At 42.1% G+C, this 24,648-nt stretch overlaps 1 protein-coding gene across 4 annotated transcripts in view; it reads right to left on the reverse strand.

Annotated features, from left to right (window-relative positions):
- rai14 (retinoic acid induced 14) overlaps window positions 1–24,648 on the reverse strand; it is a 249,450-nt gene that overhangs the window by 118,098 nt on the left and 106,704 nt on the right. For all 4 annotated transcript variants that reach the window (XM_041194221.1, XM_041194229.1, XM_041194203.1 and 1 more), the window contains exon 3: window positions 1,325–1,455. In XM_041194221.1, coding sequence (XP_041050155.1) covers window positions 1,325–1,455 — 131 coding nt within the window. The remainder of the gene's footprint in view (window positions 1–1,324; window positions 1,456–24,648) is intronic.

Here is a 24,648-nt window from a genome sequence, read left to right on the forward strand (position 1 = left end):
GGTCTCATTTCACCCCACCCCCCACTAGAGCTATACCTTGTGTGTCCTGCCATCCATTCTTAATTAGCACATTTTCTTAGATAATATCACCACTTTCAACACCTCTTTGTTCTCTTGTCTGTGACATCTTTTGATTACCTGCTCCTATCACTGCTTGCTTGTCCCTAAAACCAACACCCTCCCCCCCCCAAACTTCTCTTTCCTTCCCCCACCCCCCACCTTAAACCAGCTTATATTTCACCCCTCTCCTAATTTTACGCAGTTCTGTTGAAGGGTCATGAGGACTCGAAACGTCAACTTTGCTCTTCTCCGCCGATGCTGCCGGACCTGCTGAGTTTTTCCAGGTAATTCTGTTTTTATTCTGTTCAGCTACTCTAAGCAAAATTTCACACCTTTTCAAATTTGAATCAATGCCACAGATGATGCTGCAGCTTAAAGTATTCTATGCAATAACTTTCAAGAAACTCATTTGCCATCAAGGATATTATGACTACCTCAAAAAAGTAATTTTTGAGAGTGAGGTCAATTATAAACATTAAATATTACCTTAACTTGATTTGTACTTTTATGAATTGAGATTACACAGCACCAGACACAAAGCTGGAAGCCTTTTTAAAATGAGTGATGAAAGACAGCTGCCCTTTATCCAAAGCTGCTAATTTATTCAGATTGTTTAGCTATCCAATAACCATGCAAAATGGATTTAAAATGCATAGGTTCCTGTGATAATCACAACAAACATGTAAGAGTATATTCTGAGAATCTACATTGCAGTTCTGTAGAATTCTACATTTATTGGAACATTACTGACAATTCAGATTAATCTCTAAACACTTCACGTTAAATTTCATGCTAGTTACCAGGGTCAGTCAAAAACAAGTTCTGGTAAAATAATTAATTTCAAAAACTGATTATCACAATTTGTAATAAAGGATGTGCCACTGATGCAGGCTTTTCTTCTAAGTCATGTACCAAAAGTAATTTTCAATGGAGTTCTGAGACTAGAAATAATAGAGGCATATTGTTTATTGTATACAGTAAATATTCAGGCCTAACCAAAGATCAATTATTTATTTTAAACAGCATTTCCACTATCAATATAATAACTCCTGCCTTTTGGGTCTGCAGCACTCAGGGGAGAACAAATCATCAGGAGTTGTACTAAGATCCGATACTGCAGAAATAACACGATTTAAGCCATTATAATTAAAATACATTGAATAATTTAAAAAGGAATTCATCCCAAACAAACTAGATAACAATTAGAAAATTATTTTCTGTAAGTAGCTTGTTTAAAGCAGGGGCTAGTCTATGGTTCACTTACGCAGACTTGCCCTCGCTGTCCAGCTTGGTGGGACTGATCCCTTTTTTACCCAAGAGGGCTGCCACCTTCTCTGTGTCACCATGTTCCACAGCTTGCAGCAGTCGGTCATCATTTTTGCTCCACTCATGTGCCTGCAATGCACAAAGAAAAACAGAATCAGTGCGGAGATATAGGTTTTTATTTTCTGGGGCTTAACAGCTCAAACACAAGCAATGCATTAAACAGCAACATAAACAGAGAATTAGAATCTCGTCCGTGACAGGTATTAGATGTTCCCTCCCAGGCTTCAAAAATTTGAAAAGGTAGCTGAATGAAAAGACCTTACAGTTGACACACATGTCTAGACAAAAGAGGAATTTCAGATCTTGCAAGGCATTCTCCATAACAACGTTTAACTGGACTAGTCAGAGATCCATCAGTTTGCATATGCTGCACCGCGAATACCACCGAAAACTGCTGACACCAGCCACGTAAGATATTGACTGGCTCTCTGCCTGAAATGATCCTGTGGGAGCAGCGTTATGCCTCTCTGTGCAAGATTGCTTATAAAACCTGATAAAAAAAAACTCAGCCTGACATTTGCAACACATTTTCCTATTACAACTGTCCAGACAATGTCTTTTCTTCAGGTTTCACAGCATACATTTTGCATTATCCAATATCTGCAACAAAATAAATAATTCTGGAATATAACTGAATTATGATACACATTAATAGATTTTGCACCAGGGAGTGAATCACATGTGACTTAATGGAGGTTTTGAAATGGTCATCATGGTTGATAACGTTTAGAGTAAATTATAGGTTGATTAGCACTTGGAAGAGAGGTAGGTGAAGATCTTATGCGCGATTCTTCACCAGAAATAACAGGTCCATTCAAAACATTAGTGTAGCATTCTTTTCCCCACAGATGCTGACAGACATGTGTGTTTCTAGCATTTCTGTTTTCATTTTACCTACACATCATTTTCTCTTAATTCACTTAAAAGTTGCTATATAAAGCTCTGGTTTGGCCCCAACTAGAGTATTGCATCCAGTTCTGGTCATCAAACTTTAGGAAGGCTGTGAAGGTCCATGTGAGGGATGCAGAGAAAGTCTACTAAAATGGTTCCAAGGATGGGGGGGTTTTAGCTACAGGTTTGGGTTGGTAAGGTTCAGGTTGTTCTCCCTGGAGCAAAGAAGATTGAGGGAAGATTCGACAGAAGTCTACAAGACTATGACAAGTTCAGCAAAGGTAGATGGGGAAAAACTCTTCCCATTACCTGATGGTACAAGGACTAGTTGACACGGATTTACGGTTTTAGACAAATGTTATTTGGTTTTGGGGGGGCGGGGGGGAGATGTGAGGAAGTACATTTTCACACAGCAAGTGGCAATGACCAGGAACTCATCGCCCACGTGGTTGGTGGGAGCAGAAAAATTGATTTCAAAAGGAAATTGGATTGGCATTTGAAGGAAATAAACTTGCAGGGGTAAGGGGATCGAGCAGGGAAGCGGGACTAACCGGACTGCTCCACGGAGAGCCTCATGGACTCCTCGGGCTGAATGGTCTCCTTCTGTGCTGTAAATTACTGATTTTATTACCTACAGTATTTCTACTTGCTACTTCTTTTAAGTTCTTTCATGGGACGTGAGGATCACTGGCTAGGCCAGCATTTTTATTGCCCACCTCTAAATTGCTCTTGAGAAGGTGGTGGTGAGCTGTGTTATTGAACCTCTGCAGTCCATGTGGTGTAGGAACACCTACAATGCTGTAGGGTGAGTGTTCCATGATTTTAGCCCATTGAAATCATATTTCAACAAGGAATGGTGATATATTTCCAAGTCAGGGTGGTGTGTGGGGAACTTTCAGGTGCTGGTGTTCCCATGCATCTGCTACCCTTGTCTTTCTAGGTGGTAGAGGTCGTGGGTTTGGAAGGTGCTGCTGCAGGAGCCTTGGTGAGTTACTGCAGTGCAACTTGTATTTGGTGCATACTGCTGCCACTGTGCATCGGTGGTGGAGGGTGTGAATGTTGGAGGTGGTGGATGGGGTGTCAAACAAGCAGGCTGTTTTGTCCTGGGTGGTGTCAAGCTTCTTGAGCGTTGTTGGAGCTGCATTCAAAGAACAAAAAGTACAGCACAGGAACAGGCCCTTCGGCCCTCCAAGCCTGCGCCGATCATATTGCCTGTCAACTAAAACATTTTGCACTTCCGGGGTCCATATCCCTCTATTCCCATCCTATTCATGTATTTGTCAAACTGCCTCTTAAACACCACTATCGTACCTGCTTCCACCACCTCCTCTGGCAGCGAATTCCAGACAATTCATCCAGGCAAATGGAGAGTTTTCCATCACACTCCAGACTTATGCCTTGCAGGTGGTGGAGAGGCTTTGGGGAGTCAGGAGTTACCCTCTGCAGAATTCCTCAGCCTCTGGCCTGCTCTTGTAGCCACAGCTGGTTCAGTTAAGTTTCTGGTCAATGGCTACTATTAGACCCTTAAATAATATAACAAAGCATAAAATAAAGCTTTGAATAATTTGGCACTAATTTAGTGTTTCATAATTTTCCATCATGCCGGAATGAGCAGTGAACCAAATTCAAACATCAAAGTTGTCTGAAGTTGTTTCATACTAACTTACGACAAATTTTCTTTGCCCCTTTTTTAATTAGCCTTCAGCATTCTGGGCTATAACTGTGAGGGAAAACATCCACGGTTCCTGCTCCCATTATCCAGTGACCCTGAATAAAAGGCATACAGTATGGATGAGATTAGATTCAGCTCTAATTGCAAAACCTTCTGATATTCAGGTTCACACTAATTATGGCTGGTTTACAACTCCATGCTGCTGACATCCATAGAACTATGTTCTATCGTGAGTTACTGCCTTCAAGGGGAATGGAGAAACATGGTGGCAGTGGATGGGGCGGTGGTAGGCTGGGCAGCATATTAAAAACATTGGTGTAAAGCATCACTAAGTAACAGCACACAAGTTTATACCCACAATCCTCCAATGCTGAATTCCCAAACTCAGTCGCATAATTGCAAAAAAGTATGAAGCTTAGACAAAGCTCTTCTGCAGCGGGAATAGGGGAAGAGATTTTTTTTTTAAAAAAAAGAAACACACACAATCATGCCAAGGGGAGTATTCTTGCATCTTTTAGCTGCTGCCTCCAAAACTATCAGGACAGCAGGTCAATCAAACATTGAACTGCTCAGGGCTACTTGTCAGCAGCTGACAGGGCACAAGAAGAAAACTAAAACAAACGAGGAATATGTTAAATTTGCAGCAAACGTAAACATCAACTTGGATTTACATAGCATAAGCTTTCTCACAGTTTTGTTTCCAAAGTTATTTTTTTCTGATTTTATCATTGCAGAGGTCTTAAGAAATTTTAGCCAGAATTCCAACTCTTGAGTTCTTTTCTGTAACCCATGCTGAAAATATGTGCATGTCATGCACACAGTCAAACAACAATTCAACACCAAAGATCACAGATTCAGCCCCTTGGGCAACATACCAAGAGCTGTCAGTGGTCATTGAATCACACTCTAGCACAAGTTAGCATTTTTAGCAGATAGATATATAGATTATAACACTTTATGTCTTGAGAGCTTCAGAGACAATGAATTACTTTGAACTGGAAGGATGCGCCTTGCAGGCAAATCAACAGCTTTTTATCCTCATTATAAAACAGTACAAAATATGATGAATGATGTGTTTGCTTCAGTGGCAGAACTTAAGAGAGGAATGTCGGTCAAAGTGCTGGGAGAACTCCCCGCTCTTTGAACAGTGCCATGGGGTCATTAGTCCATGAAAACAGGCATACAGGAACTTAGTTGCACTTCTCAACTGAGGCAAAGTACAATCAACAATACTGACCAGCCAAGTGACATGAAGAAGAGAAAAAGGATTTTTTTCAATAAAAAGCTATTCATAGCATCTAGTAGCATTTGCAATGTATTTGGATATTTTTCAACATTATCTGGAACTTCACATGGTCCATGGGTCCCTGTGATCGGGAACAAAAATCTTTAAGAGCTCAGTACATCTTAATAGCAGTTCATGCACTCCCAGAAGTTTGCGCATCAGTTATTTTAATACCTGGTATTTAAAATCATATTTCAACAAGGAGTTTACATGTGGTGCAATAACACTGGCACTCACAACTATTCCTGCTTAGATTACATCAAGTACTTTATGAGCATAATAGAAAGAGTGAAAGATAAGAGTTTGCTTTTGTAGGAACAAAGGAGCATCAGTACACCATTCAACTCACCGAGCCCACTCCGCCATTCAATACGATCATGGCTGATCATCCACTTGAATGTCTTTTTCCCATACTAATCCCATTTGCTTTTATGCCATTGGTATTTATAAATCCATCAATCCTTGCTTTAAACATACTCAATGAGGAGAGGCAATGGCGTAGTGGTATGGTCACTGAACTAGTAATCCAGAGACCCAGGGTAATGCTCTGGGGTTCAAATCCTGCCCACGGCAGATGGTGGAATCTGAATTCAATAAAAATCTCAAATTAAATATCTAATGACGACCATGAAACCATTGTTGATTGTTGTAAAAACCCATCTGGGTTTCAGGAAATCTGTCATCTTTACCTGGTCTGGCCTATATGTGACTCCAGATCCACAGCAATGTGGTTGAGTCTTAAATGCCCTCTGAAACGGCCAAGCAAGCTCAGTTGTAACAAATTGTGGCAAAGTCACACAAAAAAATGAAACTAAACAGAACACCTGACATCGATCTAGGCACTGGAAATGATAACATTATTCGAAGCCCTGTCGACCCTGCAAAGTCCTCCTTACTAACATCTGGGAAAGCTGTCTCACAGAGTAATCAAGCAACAGCCAGACATAGTCATCCACACGAACTCATATCTTACAGATAATGTCCCACACACCACCATTGGTATGTCCAGGACAGACCCAGCAGAAGTGGTGGCACAGTGGTATACAGTCAGGAGGGAGTTGCCCTAGGAGTCGTCAACATCGACTCCAGACCCCATGAAGTCTCCTGGCATCAGGCCAAACATAGGCAAGGAAACCTCCTGCTGATTACCATGTCCCACCCTTCCTCAGCTGATGAATCAGTGCTCCTTCAAGTTGAACACCACTTGGAGGAAGCACTGAGGGTGGCAAGGGCGCAGAATGTACTCTGGTCTTCAATGTCCACCACCAAGGAGGGCTTGGTAGCACATGGCTGAGCTGGCAGAGTCCTAAATGACATAGCTGCTGGACTGGGTCTGCGGCAGGTGGTGAGGGAACAACAAGAGGGAAAAACATGCTTGGCCTCATTCTCACCAACCTGCCTGCCGCAGATGCATCTGTCCATGACAGTGTCGGTAGGAGTGACCACTGCAGTCATTGTGGAGATGAAGTCCCGCCTTCACTTTGAGGATACCCTCCATCGTGTTGTGTGGCACTACCACCGTGCTAAATATGATAGATTTCAAACAGACCTAGCAACTCAAGACTAGGCATCCACATGGCACTGTGGGCCATCAGCAGCAGCAGAATTGTACTCGAACATAATCTGTGACCCAGCATATCCCCCACTCTACCATTACCATCAAGCCAGGGGATCAACCCTGGCTCAATGAAGTGCAGGAGTGCATACCAAGAGCAGCACCAGGCATACCTAAAAATGAAGTGTCAGTCTGGTGAAGCTATAACACAGGACTACTTGTGTGCCAAACAGCATAAGCAGCAAGTGATAGACAAGGCTAAGCGATCCCACAACCAACAGATCAGATCTAGGCTCTGCAGTCCTGTCACATCCAGTTGTGAATGGTGGTGGACAATTAAACAACTCACTGGAGGAGGTGGCTCCACAGATATCCCCATCCTCAATGATGGAGGAGCCCAGCACATCAGTGCAAAAGGCTGAAGCATTCGTAACAATCTTCAGCCAGAAGTGGATGATCCATCTCAGCCTCCTCCAGAGGTCCCCAGCATCACAGATGCCAGTCTTCAGGCAATTTGATTCACTCCATGTGATATCAAGACACGGCTGAAGGCACTAGATACAACAAAGGCTATGGGCCCGACAATATTCCGGCAATAGTACTGAAGACTTGTGCTCCAGAACCTGCTGTACGCCAAGCCAAGTTGTTCCAGTACAGGTACAAGACTGGCATCTACAAAAAATGCTGGAAAAGCTCAGCAGGTCTGAGAGCATCTGTGGGGACAAAGACAGAGTTAAGATTCCGAGTCTGTATGACTCTTCTTTAGAACTCAAAACATTAACTCTGTCTTTCTCTCCACAATGCTGTCAGACCTGCTGAGTTTTTCCAGCATTTTTTGGTTTTTTTTCAGATTTCCAGCACCCGCAGTATTTTGCTTTTATATTATTACATTGGCATCTACCTGACCATGTGGAAAACTGCCCAGGTATGCCCTGTACACAAAAAGCAGGACAAATCCAACACAGCCAAGTATCGCCCTATCAGTCTACTCGCAATTATCAGTCAACTAATGGAAGGGGTCATCAACAGTGCTATCAAACGACACTTGCTTAGCAATAGCCTGCTCACTGATGCCCAGTTTGGGTTCCGCCAGGGCCACTCAGCTCCTGGCCTCATTACAGCCTTGGTTTAAACATGGACAAAAGAGCTGAACTCCTGAGGTGAGGTGAGAGTGACTGCCCTTGACATCAAGGCAACATTTGACGAAGTGTGGCATCAAGGATCCCTAGCAAAACTGGAGTCAATGGGAATCAGGGGGAAAACTCTCCAATGGTTGGAGTCATACCTAGAACAAAGGAAGATGGTTGTGGTTGTTGGAAGTCTGTCATCTCAGCTTCAGGACATCACTGCAGGAGTTACCCAGCCCAACCATCTTCGGCTACTTCATCAATGACCTTCCTTCCATCATAAGGTCAGAAGTGGGAATGTTCGCTGATGATTGCGCAATGTTCACCACCATTTACGACTCCTCAGGTATCAAAGCAGTCCATGTCCAAATGCAGCAAGACCTGCACTTTTGTGGCACAAATGTTACTTGCCACTTGTCAGCCCAAACCTGTAATCCAGGCTTGGGCTGACAAGTGGCAAGTAACATTCGTGCCACACAAGTGTCAGGCAATGACCATCTCCAACAAGAGAGAATCCAACCATCATCCCTTTATGTTCAATGGCATTACCATCACTGAATCCCCCACTGTCAACATCATGGGGGGGGTTACCATTGACCAGAAACTGAGCAGGACTAGCCATATAAATACTGTGGCTAAAGGGCAGGTCAGAGGCTAGGAATCGTGTGACGAGTAACTCACCTCCCGATTCCCCAAAGTCTGTCCACCAGGCAGAAGTCAGGAGTGTGATGTAATACGCTCCCACAACATTGGAGAAACTGGACACTGTCCAGGCCAAAGCAGTCTGTTTGATTGGCACCACATCCACAAACATTCACTCCCTCCACCACCGATGCACAGTAGCAGCAGTATATACCATCTATAAGATGCATTGCAGGAATTCACCAAGGCCCCTTAGACAGCACCTTCCAAACCCATGACCACCACCATCTAGAAGGACAAGGGCAGCAGAGAGATGGGAACACCACCACCTGGAGATTCCCCTTAAACTCACTCATCATCCTGACTTAGAAACATATCGTTGTTCCTTCACTGTTGCTGGGTCAAAATCCTGGAACTCCCTCCCTAACAGCACGGTTGGTGTACCTACACCACATGGACTGCAGCGGTTCAAGGTTGCAGCTCACCACCACCTTCTCAAGGGCAACTAGGGATGGGCAATAAAAGCTGGCCCAGTCAGCGAAGCCCACATCCCATGAATGAATTAAGAAAAAAATGATTGAGCTTCCACGGCACTCTGGGGTAGAGAATTCCAAAGATTCACAGCCACCCTGAGTAAAAAAAATTCTCCTCATCTCGGTCCTGTGGCTTCCCTCTTATTTTGAAATTGCATCCCTGGTTCTAGACTCTCCAGCCAGGGAGACATCTTACCTGCATCTACCCTGTCTACCTCTAAGTATTCCGTAGGTTTCAAGATCATCATATCTCATTCTTTGAAACCCCAGAAAATACAGGTCCAGTTTCCCCAATCTCTCTTTATAAGACAGTCCCACCATCCTGGTAACAAGTCTTGTGAACCTTAGTTACACTATGGCAATAATATCTTTCTTAAGGTTAGGGGACCAAAACTGCACACACTACTCCAGGTGCAGTCTAACCAAGGTTCTAAAATTGAAGCAAGACTTCACGACTCCTGTACTCTTTAAGAAATACCCTGCACAACTGTTCCTCCTACCAAAGTGGGATAATCTCACATTTTTCCACATTATATTCCATCTGCCTTGTTCTTGTCCACTCAAAGCCAGTCCAACTCCCCTTGAAGCCGTTTTGCATCTTCCTCACATCACATTCCCACCTAGCTTTGTGTCATCCACGAACTTGGAAATATTACATTTAGTCCCCACATCCAAATCATTAATACATATTGTGAACAGCTGGGGCAAGTACTGATCACACAGTACCCCACTAGTCACATCTTACCAACACGAGAATGAGCCATTTATTCCTGCTCTCTGTTATTTGCCTATTAGCTATCCTTAATCAATGCCAGTATATTACTTCCTATCCCATGTACTTTAATTTGCTAACCAACTTCCTGTAGGGAACTTGATCAAAAGCCTTCTGAAAATCCAAGTATACAATGTCCACCAATTCCCCTTTATCAATTCTGTTAGTAACACTCTCAAAAAACAGCAACTGGTTTGTCAAACATGATTTCCCATTCATGACTTTGCCCAATCATATCATTATTATCCAAGTATCCATTTATCACATCCTTTAGAATAGATTCTAGTCTTTTCCCTACTATTGATGTAAGGCTAACAGGTCTGTAGTTCCCTGTTTTCTCTCTCCCTCCCTTCTTAAATAGTGGGGTAACATTTGCTACCTTCCAATCTGCAGGAAGCATTCTAGAATCTAAAGAATTTTGGAAGATGGTCACAATGAATCCATTCTATAGCTACCACCTTCAACAATCTGACCTGTAGAATATCAGGTCCTGGGGACTTTGTTATGACACAGCCGATGGTAAGTGCGGATCTGTTCAAATCCCAAAGGGAAATATGAAACAACTGCCACAGCTTGTTTTGGACTTAAAACGTTAACACTCTTTCTCTCTCCACAGATGCTGTCAGACCTGCTGAGTTTTTCCAGCATTTTTCTGTTTTTGTTTCAGATTTCCAGCATCCGCAGTGTTTTGCTTTTACATAAATGATCTGTTGGGCCGAATGGTCTGATTCAGTGTGATTAACTGTGTAACTTCAGGTAATTTAAAATAAACCTTCTGACAAAACTTCCAATTTGCGAACTGCATCTTTAACTCATATTCTATAAAATCTGTGGAGCATAGAAGTAATTACTTTCTGTTCCCACACTTCCTAAATGACCAAAGTAATGTGGAATCGTTAATGTCTAATTTAACGCTAGTATATCAATTTTAAAAACATAGCAAATAGGGGTAGGAGGTGGTCATTTGGCCCTTTGAGCCTGCTCCGCCATTCAATATGATCATGGCTAATCCTCTATTTCAACGCCATACTCGCGCTCCCTCCCCATACCCCTTGACGCTTTTAAAGTCTAGAAGGCTATTTCCTTCTTAAATATATTCAGTGACTTGGCCTCCACAGCCCTCTGTGGTAGAGAATTCCATAGGTTCATCACCCTCTGAGTGAAGGAGTTTCTCCTCATCTCAGTCCTAAATGGCTGTAGCCTGACACTATGATCCCTCATTCTAGACCCCACCCCAGCCAGAGGAAACTTCATCCCTGCATTCACATTCAGTCTGTCCAGCCCTGTCAGAATTTTATATGTTTCAATGAGATCCCCTCTCATTCTTCTAAACTCCAGTGAATACAGGCCTAGTCGGCCCAATCTCTCCTCATACGACAATCCTGCCATCCCAGGGGCCAGTCTAGTTTGACAATAGCTATTCATCAATCAATGAAACTGGGTCAAGATAGTAATTCAAGAGTTTCAGAATATTCAACAAGAATTCTAAAACATGACCCATGTGGAAATTAATGATCCTCACTAAGCAAAATTTAAATGATGCTCTGTTTTGTAATGCGAAAAAAAAATCCATACCGGAACAAATTCACACAAAGTAACAAGTTGCTTTTTATGGATTGTTAAACTGCAGGTTTGCTGCATTAAAATTTCTATCATTTATGATGATCCCTCTTTTTATTTCTCATTAAGGCATAGGTTGTTTACAATACCTTAGGTGTTTGGTTGAGAGATGCAGGGCTTAGGTCACACTGCTACAATGGGATTTAGGAGAGCTTTGTCTTCTCGGCTTTTGTTTTATGGGCACAAAGTATTTTAAAACACTGGTTAGTGTTGCTGAACTTCCATCTCCAACATCTTACTCACACTGATTCACATAAATATACTAATCAATTTAACCAACACATGATACCCATTCCTTTAGCTTTCATGCAGTGATTGAACCACTGCAATCAGCCATTTACTTTTACTCCTTGATAAAAAGCCAAGTCTCCAAATATCCCACCCCCAACTGTATACATATGATCAAAGTGACCTCAGGAACATAGGTTATATTTATAATTTTTTTTAGTTCATAGCCTGCATATATAGATGATGAGAAGAGGTTTATAGTTCATTCACTAAACCATTTTACTCCCATAACTGTGAACTGTTCGGAAAAACATTTTAGAGTCAGAAATAAAAGGTCAGCAACTTCCAATGAAGATTCCTACATGAAAAATTATTTCATCTTATTGTTTCAGATAGGCATCAACCTGATGGACATTTCATACATTTTCTGTTTTTTTGTTTCAGATTTGCGGCCTTTTTGGCGAAACCTGGAAGCACACAGATTTCTGGACTGTAGATCCTGTCACATAAAAACTAAAAACATACAATCTGATCAGTCATGCCATTTGGGCCCAGAGTGCAGTACTTGAAGTGAAACATCCTACTTCTTAAATATGAAAAGAACAACAAAAACATTAACCACAAGTTAAATTGGTGGAGTACTTACATCTAAAGACAGAAATGAACATAGAAACATGCGTTTCATTATTGCAGTTGTTTTGCTAAGCTTCTCCTTCCTTCCCTTGCTCGTCAAGTCACCAATAGATCAGATCAGCTAGAAAGTATCAGCTTCACAATCTCCTCAGAAACAAGTTTTCTTTGTACCATCAAATCAAAGCATCACCATCGAAAATACACACACTGGATCCCATTGATTAGCCCTCTGCTCTCCTCCAGAAGACAGGAGTTCACATAATACAGAATTTCCATTGTCTGATGGTACAAGAAGATTTCTGGAATACACATTTGTGTGTTAGTGAGATACCAATTTGCAATGACAAAATATTCATATTGAATAAACAAGGCAACGAGAACGACATCATGTTGGCACAGTTAGCTAGGAAAGAGACTGCGTTGCTTCAAAATATAAATGATAGTGGCCTAAATTGTGCAATAATATCTTGGCTGCCTTAATGAAGCATACTTGTCTGTTGATTTTGGGAAATTTTTAAATAGATGAAGATTGGTTCATATCCGGATGTCATTTCATTAGTTTAGTCTATGTCCAGAGCACACATTATTAGAACAGCAAAAATGGGGGTGTGGGAAAGGGGGAAAAGCAAAACATGCTAAGGAAAAGTTTTTATAATATTGAGCTTTAATAGGTTTGAACCTAGCCCTAGCTGCTAAAACATACCAATTATAATATTTACATAGCTATTTACTAAGCTCAGGCTTGGGACATTACCCTTACTCCTCAGAAGTGCTTGGAATTTGTGACTTTATCAAATTCTAGCAGAGAGAGCAGCTATTAGTTTGGAGCACAATAGAAAATACAATAGTTACATCATAACCACGCATGGCAGTGTCACATGGATCACATCAAAATTTAAAACTAATATGCTCTGATAAGACAGCACAGATTTCATAGGTTGGAGTAGCTCCAGTGAACATGTTTTTGTTCATGAGATATGAATTTTTTAAAATTCATTTACAGGATGTGGGCGTCACTGGCTAGGCCAGCATGTATTGACCATCCCTAACTGCCCTTCAGGTGGTGGTGGGTTGCCTTCTTGAACTGCTGCAGTCCACGTGGTGTAGGTGCATCCACAGTGCTGTTAAGGAGGGAGTTCCAGGATTTTGACCCAGCAGCAATGAAGGAACGTGAAATAGTTCCAATTCAGGATGGTGAGTGACTTGGAGGGAAACTTCCAGGTGGTGGTGGCGGCCCCATGCATCTGCTGCCCTTGTCCTTCTAGATGGTAGCAGTGCATCTTGTAGATGGTACATATTGCTGCCACTGTTCGTCAGTGGTGGAGGGGGTAAATATTTGTGAAAGGGGTGCCAATAAAGTGGGCTGCTTTGTCCTAGATGACAACAAACTTCTCGAGTGTCCCTGGAGCTGCACTCATCCAGGCAGGTGGAAAGCATTCCATCACACCTGACTTGTGCCTTGTAGATGGTGGACAGGCTTTGGAGAGTCAGGTGGTGAGTTACTTATCGCATTATTTCTAGCCTCTGACCTGCTCTCGTAGCCACAGTATTTATGTGGCTAGTCCAGTTCAGTTTCTGGTCAATGGTAACCCCCCAGGATGTTGATAGTGGGGGATTCCGTGATTGTAATGTCAAGAGGCGATGGTTAGATTCTCTCTTATCGGAGTTGGTCATTGCCTGGCACTTGTGTGTGGCGAATGTTACTTGCCACTTGTCAGTCCAAGCCTAGATATTGTCCAGGTCTTGTTGCATTTGGACATGGACCGCTTCAGTGTCTGAGGAGTCATGAATGGTGCTGAACATTGCACAATCAGCAGCAAACATCCCCACATCTGACCTTATGATGGAAGGGAGATCATTGATGAAGCAGCTGAAGATGGTTGGACTGAGGACACTACCCTGAGGAACTCCTGCAGTGATGCTCTGAAGCCAAGATAACTAACCTCCAACAACTACAGCCATCTTCCTTTGTGATAGGTATGACTCCACCCAGTGGAGAATTTTCCCCCTGATTCCCAATGACTTCAGTTTTGCTAGGGCTCCTTGATGCCACACTCGATCAAATGTGGCTTTGATGACAAGGGCAGACACTCTCACCTCACCTCAGGAATTCAGCTCTTTTGTCCATGTTTGAACCAAGGCTGTAATGAGGTCAGGAGCTGACTGGCCCTGGCAGAACCCAAACTGATCGTCAATACGCACATTATTATAACTCCTTGAAATAGTATTCTAATGAAGTGAGTGCTCTCTACAAGCCTCGATGGATAAGAATTTACCAATCAATCTGCATTTATCACTTAATGTCCAGTGTATACTTCAATTTCAGCTCATTTACATGCATACTAAAGTGGGCAAGTTGAAAACCTATCACATAGATGTGACAGTCATAGGATAAGCCATGTAAGTGATAAAAACGTAAGTCAGTAAAACTGCTCGTGTCTAAGCCTTGACTAGTGCTTTCAACACGATAGTATTTCACATGGTCTGGACCTTTATAATTTTAATAAATAAATTACAAACACAATATGAAGCTATAGTACACTAACAATTACAAATGCATGCAGCATTGCATATAACATAGACATTTCTAGATACAGTAAGGGACATGAAGCTTATAAACATAAAGAAAAGATAATGCAGAGAGGGTAGAAAAAGACAAGCATTCATACAGTATTTCATTTCACAGCCTCAAGATGTCTTTAAGTGCTTTAAAACCAATGTAGCACTTTTTGGAATGTTGTCACTGTTGTAATGTAGGAATTATTTTCTGTTTCAACAATTCCTTTTCTCAGCTTCTCCCACCCTAAATTCTTTGATGTTGTACTATCCCGTCCATCCCTTTCTTGAAAAATTCCAAGTTTGCTGATGACACAAAACTGAGTGGGGTTGTGATTTGTGAGGATGCAAGGAGACTTCAGGGTGATTTAGATAAGTTGAGAGTGTGGGAAAACACATGGCAGATGCATTATAACCTGGATAAATGTGAAGTTATACGCTTCGGTGTGAAAAGTAGAAAGGCAGAGTATTATTTAAATGGTGATATATGGGGAAATGTGAATGTACAAAGGGATCTGGGTGTCCTTGTACAGCAGTCAATGAAAGTAAATACGCAGGTGCAGAAAGCTATTAGGAAGGCAAATGGTATGCTGGCCTTCATTGCAAGACAATTTGAGTTCAGAAGTAAGGATGTCTTACTGCAGTTATACAGGGCCTTGGTGAGACCACACCTCTGGAGTAGTGTGCCACTTTGGTCTCCTACCTAAGAAAGGATATAATTGCCATAGAGAGAGTGCAGCGAAGGTTCACTAGACTGGTACCGGATAAGGCAGAACTGTCGTATGAGGAGAGATTGGTTTGACTGGGCCTGTATTCAGTAGAATTTAGAAGAATGAGAGGGGATCTGATTGAAACGTATAAAATTCTAACAGGGCTAGACAGACGGGATGCAGGGAGGATGTTTCTCCTGGCTGGGGAGTCTAGAACCAGGGTTCACAGTCTCAGGATACGTTGCAGGCCATTTAGTGCTGAGATGAGGAAAAATTTCTTCACTCAGAGGATGGTCAACCTGTGGAATTCTCTACCACAGAAGGCTGTGGAGGCCGGGTCATTGAGTATATTCAAGAAAGAAATTGATACAGTTCTGGATATTAGCGGCATCAAGGGGTATGGAGAGAAAGAGGGAGTATAGCGATGAGGTAGAGGATCAGCCATGGTCAAATAGAATGGCGGAGCAGGCCCGAATGGCCTACTCCTGCTCCTAGGTTTTAATTAGAACACACGGAAACATCGAACCATTGAAAAGTTACAGCACAGAAGGAAGCCATTCAGCCCATCTTGTCCATGCCAGCCTGAGGACACCCAGATGCCCTTTCTAATCCCACTTTCCTGCACCTGGCCCACAGCCCTGCAGCTTACAGCACTTTAGGTGCAGATCCAGGTACTTTTTAAAAGAGTTTAACATTTCTGCCTTTACTACCAACTTGGGCAGCGAATTCCAGATACCCACTACCGTCTGCGTAAAAAAGTTTTTCCTCACCCCCTACACCTTCTGCCACTTATCTTGAATCTATGTCCTCTGGTTCTAGAATTCTCCATCAAGGGAAACAATTTTATCCTGTCCACTCTATCTATTCCCCTCATAATTTTGTACACCTCAATCAAGTCACCTCTCAGCCATGTTTGTTCTAAGGAGAATAACCCCAACCTATCCAATTTCTCCTCGTAGCTACACTTTAACCATTGCAACATTCTTGTAAACCTCCTCTGCACTCTCTCCAGAGCTATTACGTCCTTCCTGTAATGTGGTGACCAGAACTGCACACAATACTCCAGTTGTGGCCTCACCAGTGTTTTATACAATTCCAACATTATATCCTTACTTTTATATTCTATACCTCTGCCAATGAAGGACAGCATTCCATGTACCTTCTTTACAACCTTGTCTACTTGAACTGCTGCCTTCAGGGACCTGTGTACTTGTACTCCAAGATCTCTCACTTCATCTACACCTCTTAGTATATTCCCATTTATCTTGTAATGCCTGTAACTGTTTGACCTCCCTAAATGTATGGCCTCACACTTCTCTATGCTAAAATCCATCTGCCACTTTACCGCCCACTCCACCAACCCATCTATATCGTTTTGAAGATTATGGCTATCCTCTACACTATCCACTACTTAGCCAATCTTTCTGTCATACGCAAATTTCCCAATCCTTCAAGTCACTTCCTCAAAGAATTCAATCAAATTTGTGAGCAAGACCTTCCTTTAACAAATCCATGCTGACCATGCCTGACTAGTCCATGCTTTTCCACATGACAATTAATCCTATCTCTCAGGATTGATTTTGCTAATTTGCTCACCACCGATGTAAGACTAACTGGCCCCATAATTGTTTGGCATTTCCTTTGATCCCTTTTTAAACAATGGAACTACGTTTGAATTTTTCCGGTCCTCCAGTACCTCCCCTGTATCTAGTGAAGATTGGAAAATCATCCTCAGAGCATCTGCTATCTCCTCCCTGACTTCCTTCAGCAGCCTCGGAAACAATCCATCTGGCCCTGGTGACTTATCAACTTTCAAGGATTTCAACCCTTTGAGAACTTCCTCTCTCTTTATGACTATCCCATCCAATATCTCGCAGTGTTCCCCCTGGCCTACTATATCTACATCCTCTCTTTCCTTTGTAAACACGAGACACAATATTAATTCAAAACCCTTCCCACAGCCTCTGCATCTACACGCAAATTGTGTCAGATCAGGCCAGAGTTTTCAATTGGCTTCAGTGGGCAGATAATCATGGATTTCAGGTGTTATTATTTCCCAATACACACTGCCAGTGTAGAAGCCAATTGTATACTTTACTTTTTGTTTAAAGATCTGCTGCCCTTGACTCTATTGAATGTAAACACTGTTGCATCCAACAAGTCTGACACAAGAAAATTATCTTTGTACAAGGCATTCCATAAACAATGAACCTTAGACTACTATTCAGGAAAGCTACTGTAAAGCAATATGTTAACCACCCTAACTAAATAAAAGGAAATGAGCCACATGCGCACATTAATGTATTCTACATGAAAACCACTCATATCAATTAACAACTAAAGGGTGGAGAACATTATCGCTTTTTGTAGAATCAGACAGCATAGAAGGAGTGTTTCCGTGAAAGAGCTGTCAATTAAGTCCTACTCCCCTGTTCCTTCCCCTAGCCCAGTGTTTTTTTTTAACCCTTTCAGGTATTGATCCAATACCCTGTTGAAAGTTACTACTGAATCCAAATCTGTTTCCATCACACTTACAGATACTAGATTCCAGATGCCTTTGTACAGATATCAAAAATTTCCCAATACGTTATATGAAATGTAAACTACTCAATCGTATATATTTTGACAATCCACATGCAAGTCAACAATTTTCTTCATAATCTTTGTGCAACATATTCCGCTGAAGTCGTTAAGCATAAAAGTAGATTTCATAAAATGTGAATTCAGCAGGCAGACCAGCTTGGCACAGTTTTTGCAACAAAGGTATTGGACTGCTATAATAACAAGGTCTTAAAAATAGAATATTCTCTCAATAACAAAAATCCAACTGTTACAAGGAATGTAGGGTTTTAAATCACATTTCTTCCTTTTTATAAATAGAATTTTTAAAATGTGCATTGATCCTCTCAAGTCACATGCAATGGGGGGGAAACAGACTTCTAGACATCTGTCAGATAAATGGACAAAGGGAGCTCATGTTTGCATTTGCCTTTTGTTACTTAAAAGTTGCAGCCTTCATAATGAACAAAGACAGTTACTCCTTTGGTAGAGTCAGACATGTTTGGCGATTAGATTATTTTGGTTATTTTCAGCAGGTCATTTTCCAAGTTAATGGCTGGTCAAGGGAGATACTCAAGTAGCCAGGGTAAGTATCATGTTTGCAGGGTTAACTATTCAATGATGATAATGAGTTCATGAGAAGCACTAGCATTGTGAAAGTGAAAGACAATGGAGGCAGCCATTGCAGTACTTAGTTGAAGATGCATTTCAAGCAATATACTTCCATGGGTTTCGTATCATTAGTGAGTGGGTTTTCCATGGCACTTGTGTAGCATAATGTTACGACCAATCCCCAGGCGATATTCCCCAATTTTTAAATTCCCAAATGGGACCCCAATTTTGTCATGCTCCCGGGTGAGGAGCATAAGAACCAATAAGTTGGTTCCCCTTTTTTATTCAACTCCCTTGGTTGGTTGCAGCAAGGCTAATTTAAAAGGGATCCCTTCCCCTGTGGATACCTTTTTCCAGTCCAAATGTCTTTTTTTTAATATAAGGAGCCATTTAACCAGGCTTTCTTGAGTCAAAGGAAGAGTAAGTTTCTTAGTACCAAAAACCAAGCAAAATAATAAAAACACAACACACATATACACAAATCAGAAATGAGAAGTTAAGAATCCAAATAAAAGTTAAAAAAGATATACGAATCAGTCTTTGGCTTGTCCATGAGGCATCGATGGTGATACATTGCAGCCATTAAATTGGGTGATTCCAGTAGAGCTGACTTTAGAAGTTTCATAGTGGTCTTGTAGACACTTGGTTCTGCAGGTTAGCTGAAGCTATCCTATTTCCTTATTGATTGTGGCTTCTGCTTCAAGTGCCTGCACCTCCAGCAACAGAGAGAGCGAGAGAGAGAGAGCGAGAGAGAGAGAGCAAGAGAGCATGAGAAAGAGAGAGACTTCACTTGCAATTGCAGGGGTGACTAGTTGGTCTTCTTATGCTGTCACTCTCACAGCACACTAGCACTGCTCTACAGCTAGCATTAAGGGGGATAAAAAACAAGTCTTGCACTCAGAGTCTGTTTTCTTTGATCTCCAACTATATTACATATTCTGAGATATGAATCAACAGGAGATGGATTTTAAATCCCTGTTGAGATGCGGTAATCAGTCTTTGTCTCTGCAACCACAGGAGGTTAAAGTTCAGTCCTTTGCAGCTTTCCTATTTCTCCAAGTGCCTCTGCTTGAAAAAGGCCTTGACACCTTTTCAGATGTGACATTCAATGTTCTGTCAGGACAGGTCCGTCAGTATAATCTACATAGGAATATTTCCAGAAAGTGGTCACTTTACATTATCAGCCATCTTTTGTTCAGTGTCCTTGCTTATATTTCTTTAAAAACGCACGTCTTACTTAAAAAAAGTTCAATATGCCCATAAGTAATTTGTGGCTGTAATTGGCTTTTCATGATAATAGACAAGTTCAATTTTTAAGTATGTCTGCAAGCTTACATTCAGATTAAAAATGAACGGTGCCATAGAGCCCATTGATGTGGTAACTCTACCAGGAGATATCTTCAACCATGTGTACTCAACACAAACTTTGCATTTGTATAGCATCTTTGACATAGTCAAACATCCCAAGGTGCTGCACAGTAGCATTATCAAAGAAAATCTGACATCTATCCACATGAAGAGGGAATTCTAGAAAAGGCCGAGACAACTGAAGGGCGTAGCCAACAAGGATGGGGCAAAATAAATCATGGATGCACAAGAGGCAAGAATTGGAGGAACAGAGAGCTCTCGAAAGGACGCAAGGCTGGAGGATGCGAACATACATATGAACAAGGAGCAGGAGTAGGTCATTCAGTCCCTCGAGCCTGCTCCGCCATTTAATAAGGCCATGGCTGATCTGATAGTAACCTCAAATCTGCATCCTGCCGATAACCCTTGCTTACCAAGAATTTATCCACCTTTGCCTCAAAAAATATTCAAAGACTCTGCTTCCATCACATTTTCAAGAAGAGGGTTCCAAAGACTCATGACTCTGAGTGAAAAAATGTCACCTTGTCTTTGTTTTAAATGGGTGACCCTTGAATTTTAAACAGTGACCCCTAGTTCTAGATTCTCTCACAAGAGGAAACATCATCTTCAAATCCACCCTGTCAAGACCCCTCAGGACCTTACATGTTTCAACCAAGTCGCCTCTTATTCTTCTAAACTCCAGCAGATACAAGCCTAGTCTGTCCAATCTTTCCTCATAAGGCAACACACATTCCTAGTAGTAGTCTAGTAAACCTTCTCTAAACTGCTTCCAATGCATTTACATTGTTTCTTAAATAAGGTGACCAATACTGTGCACAGCACTCCAAATGTGGCCTGAGGCCCTGTACATCTGAAGCATAATCTCCTTACTTTTGCATTCAATTCCCCCATAATAAATGATAATATTCTATTAGCTTTCCTTATTACTTACTGTACTTGCATACTAACCTTTTGTGATTCATACACTAGGAAACCCAGATCCCTCTGCACCTCAAGAGCTCTGCAATCTCTCACCATTTAGATAATAAGCTTCTCTTTTATTCTTTCTGCAAAAATGGACAATTTCACATTTTCCTACATTAAAATCCAATTGCCAGATCTTTGCCCACTCACTTAACCTATCTATATCTGTTCGTAGCTCCTTATGTCCTCTTCACAACTTACTTTCCTACCTATCTTTGTGTCATCAGCAAATTTGGCAACCAGCCCTTCAATCCCTTCATCCAAGTTATTTATGAAAATTGTAAACAGTTGAGGTCCCAGCACTGATCCCTGTGGCATGCCACTCATTACATCTTGCCAACCTGAAAAAGACTCGTTTATGCCTACTCTCTATTTCCCATTAGTCAGCCAATCTTCTATCCATGCCCAATATATTACCCACTATACCAAGACCTTTTATTTTCCACAATAACCTTTGATGTGGCACTTTACCAAATGCCCTCTGGATGCTAGCGAATACAGGGGCAAGGCTGTGGAGGAATCAGAACGCAAGGACAAGAATTTTAAATTTGAGGTGTTGCTGGATCGGGAACCAAAGTGGGTCAGTGAGCACAGAGATGATGGATGAATGGATCTTGGTGCAACTTCGGATATGAGCAGCACAGTTTTGGATGAGCTCAAGTTTACAGGAAGTGAAATATGAAATGGGAGCTGGCAGCCAGGAGAGCATTGGAAATTTGTTCCAGTTGAATCTGGCAGAGATTAGGGCTCCAGCAGCAGATGAGCCGAGACAGAGATGGTAGCAGGAAATATTGCAAAGATAGAATTAGACAGTCTTGCCGATGAAGAGGGTATGGGGTTGGAAGCTTAGTTCCGGGTCAAACTGGATGGCAGGACAGCAAACAATCTGGATCAACCTCAAGACAGTGGCCAGGAAGAGGAATGGATTTTACGGGGGACACCAAAGATAACGGCATTGGTCTGCTTTTCCATTACTGGATGTCAGGCAATTAGCACAAATTAGGCAGAGTGGAGGTGTCGAGAGAGGTGTTGCTAAGGTAGAGCTGAATGCCATCAGCCATCAGCAACATGTGAGGTGGTGTCACTGAGAGGCAGCCTGTAGATGAGAACTTTTTCTTATTCTTTCACAGGATGTGGGCATCGCTGGCAATGCCAGCATTTATTGCCCATCCCTAGTTGCCCTTGAGAAGGCAGTAGTGAGCTGCCCTCTTGAACTGCTGCAGTCCATGTGGTGTAGGTATACCCACAGTGCTGTTAGGGAGGGAGTTCCAGGAATTTTACCCAGTGACAGCAAAGGAACAGCAATACAGTTCAAGTCAGGACATGGTGTGGCTTAGAGGGACTTCCAAGTGGTGGTGTTCCCATGCATCTCCTGCCTTTGTAGGGATTGCAAGTTTGGAAAATGCTGACAAAGGAGCCTTGGTGAGTCACTGCAGTGCATCTTTTATATGGTGCACATCACTGCCACTGTGCGTCGGTGGTGGAGGGAATAAGGCTGTAATGAGATCAGGAGACAAGTGGCCCTAGCTGAATCCAAAATGAGCATCAGTGAACAGATTATTGCTGAGTAAGTGCCTCTTGTTAACACTGTCCATGACACCTTCCATCGCTATGCTGATGATCAAGTATAGACTAATGAGGCACAAATTTGCCAGTTTGGAATAGTCCTGCTTTTTATGGGCCGGAGATACCGGGGCAATTTCCCATATTGCCAGCTAGATGCCGGTGTTGCAGCTGTACTGGAACAGCTTGGCTAGGGGCATGGCAAGTTCTGGAGCACACGTTTTAAGTACTACTGCCAGAATGTTATCAAGGCCCATAGTCTTTGCAGTATCCAGTGCCTTCAGCTGTTTCTTCATATCATCTGAAGTGAATCGAATTGGCTGAAGATTTCACAACTGTGGATGCTGGGGACCTCAGGAGGAGGCGGAGATGGATCACCCACTCGGCATTTCCGGCTGAAGACTGTTGTAAATGCGTGAGCCTTGTCTTTTGCACTGATGTGCTGCGCTCCCCCATCATTGAAGATGGGGATATTTGTGGGCCTCCTCCTCTAGCGAGTTGTTTAATTATCCACCACCATTCCCGACCGGATGTGGCAGGACTCCAAAGCTTAGGTCTGATCCTTTGGTTGTGGAATTGCTTAACTCTGTCTATTGCTTGCTACTTAAGCTGTTTGGCACACAAATAGTCCTGTGTTATAGTTTCACCAGGTTGACATTTCACTTTTAATTATGCCTGGTGCTGCTCCTGGCATGCCCTCCTGCACTCTTCATTGAATAGGAGGGGGTCAAGGACTCTTGGGGTAATAATGCAGAAGTGGGAAGAGATACCACAGCAGGAGATTCACTGGCTATGACTGGATAGATAAGAATGAATTCAGGCGAGAACCTAAAGCTCCTTTTTTTTCCTGGCATCCATCATGCTTGACAATAAAGCATTTGGACTATTTTTTCAACCCAGAGTGCTAAAAAAAAATTCTAAGCTTAGTATCTATCGGGTTTTGCATAAATTTTCAGCTCTCAATTCTGTGTATACCAGTTGTTGAAAAAGCAACAAACAAACCGAATTCACAAAAACAGAAAGAAAAAACATGTAAAATATCCATGCCATCAGAAGGGACAATACGTAAATAATATATCAATGTAGGTACAATCTTTACCATTGACCTTTAATCTGCTAAGAACTTGTTTTGGTGTACCTGCTTTTGTTAGCAGCTTGTTTCATGCAGTATTTGGGTTGAAGTGACATCAAAGCTTGACACCGCTAGCCAGGTCAAACTAACTTTTAGCCTTCTGATTGACTTTAAAACCAAGCATTGAAACCAGCATTCAGCCAACCAGTTATGTCTATGTGTTTCCCACTTCAGGCAGTCGACAGGATATAAAATTGTTGTTTTATTCTTCAAGCAGCTAAAAAGGATAAAATACTGAGGTTAGTGATATGACTAGAATGCGGACAGATACAGATTTAAGATTTTGGGCAGGAGGTGCAGGGGGAATGTGAGGAAGAACATTTCTTATGTAGCAAGCGGTAACAACCTGGAATTCGCTGCCCACGTGGGTGGTGGAACTGGAAACAATCAATGATTTCAAAAGGAAATTGGACGGGCACTTGAAGGAAGTAAACTTGCAGGGCTAAGGGGATCAAGCAGAGAAGTGGGACCGACAGGGTTGCTCCACAGGGGGTGGGGGGCAGCATGGACTTGATGGACTGAATGGCCTCCTCCTGTGCAGTAAATGACTGACTGAAGTTTATTTGCACTGTACTTTATTACTGTAATATAAAACTAATAAAGTAGCAAAGATAACTCAATATCGCTTCGACATATCTTCAATGTTGCAACTCGGATGCTGTCAGGGCCCCGTAGCGTTTGCTGTGCGCTGTACTCAAAAGTCATCTTTGGTCTGTGGGAGATGCTTTTGTTTTTATATATTGATTTGCTATTCTTATTTAACCTGTGTATTTATTCAGAATATATTTACTTTATTAGAATTCCTAATATGGGACATTTACCCACTCTTGTCTTAAAGCTG

Source organism: Carcharodon carcharias, chromosome 1, assembly GCF_017639515.1.
Source record: "Carcharodon carcharias isolate sCarCar2 chromosome 1, sCarCar2.pri, whole genome shotgun sequence".
Lineage (NCBI taxonomy): Eukaryota > Metazoa > Chordata > Chondrichthyes > Lamniformes > Lamnidae > Carcharodon > Carcharodon carcharias.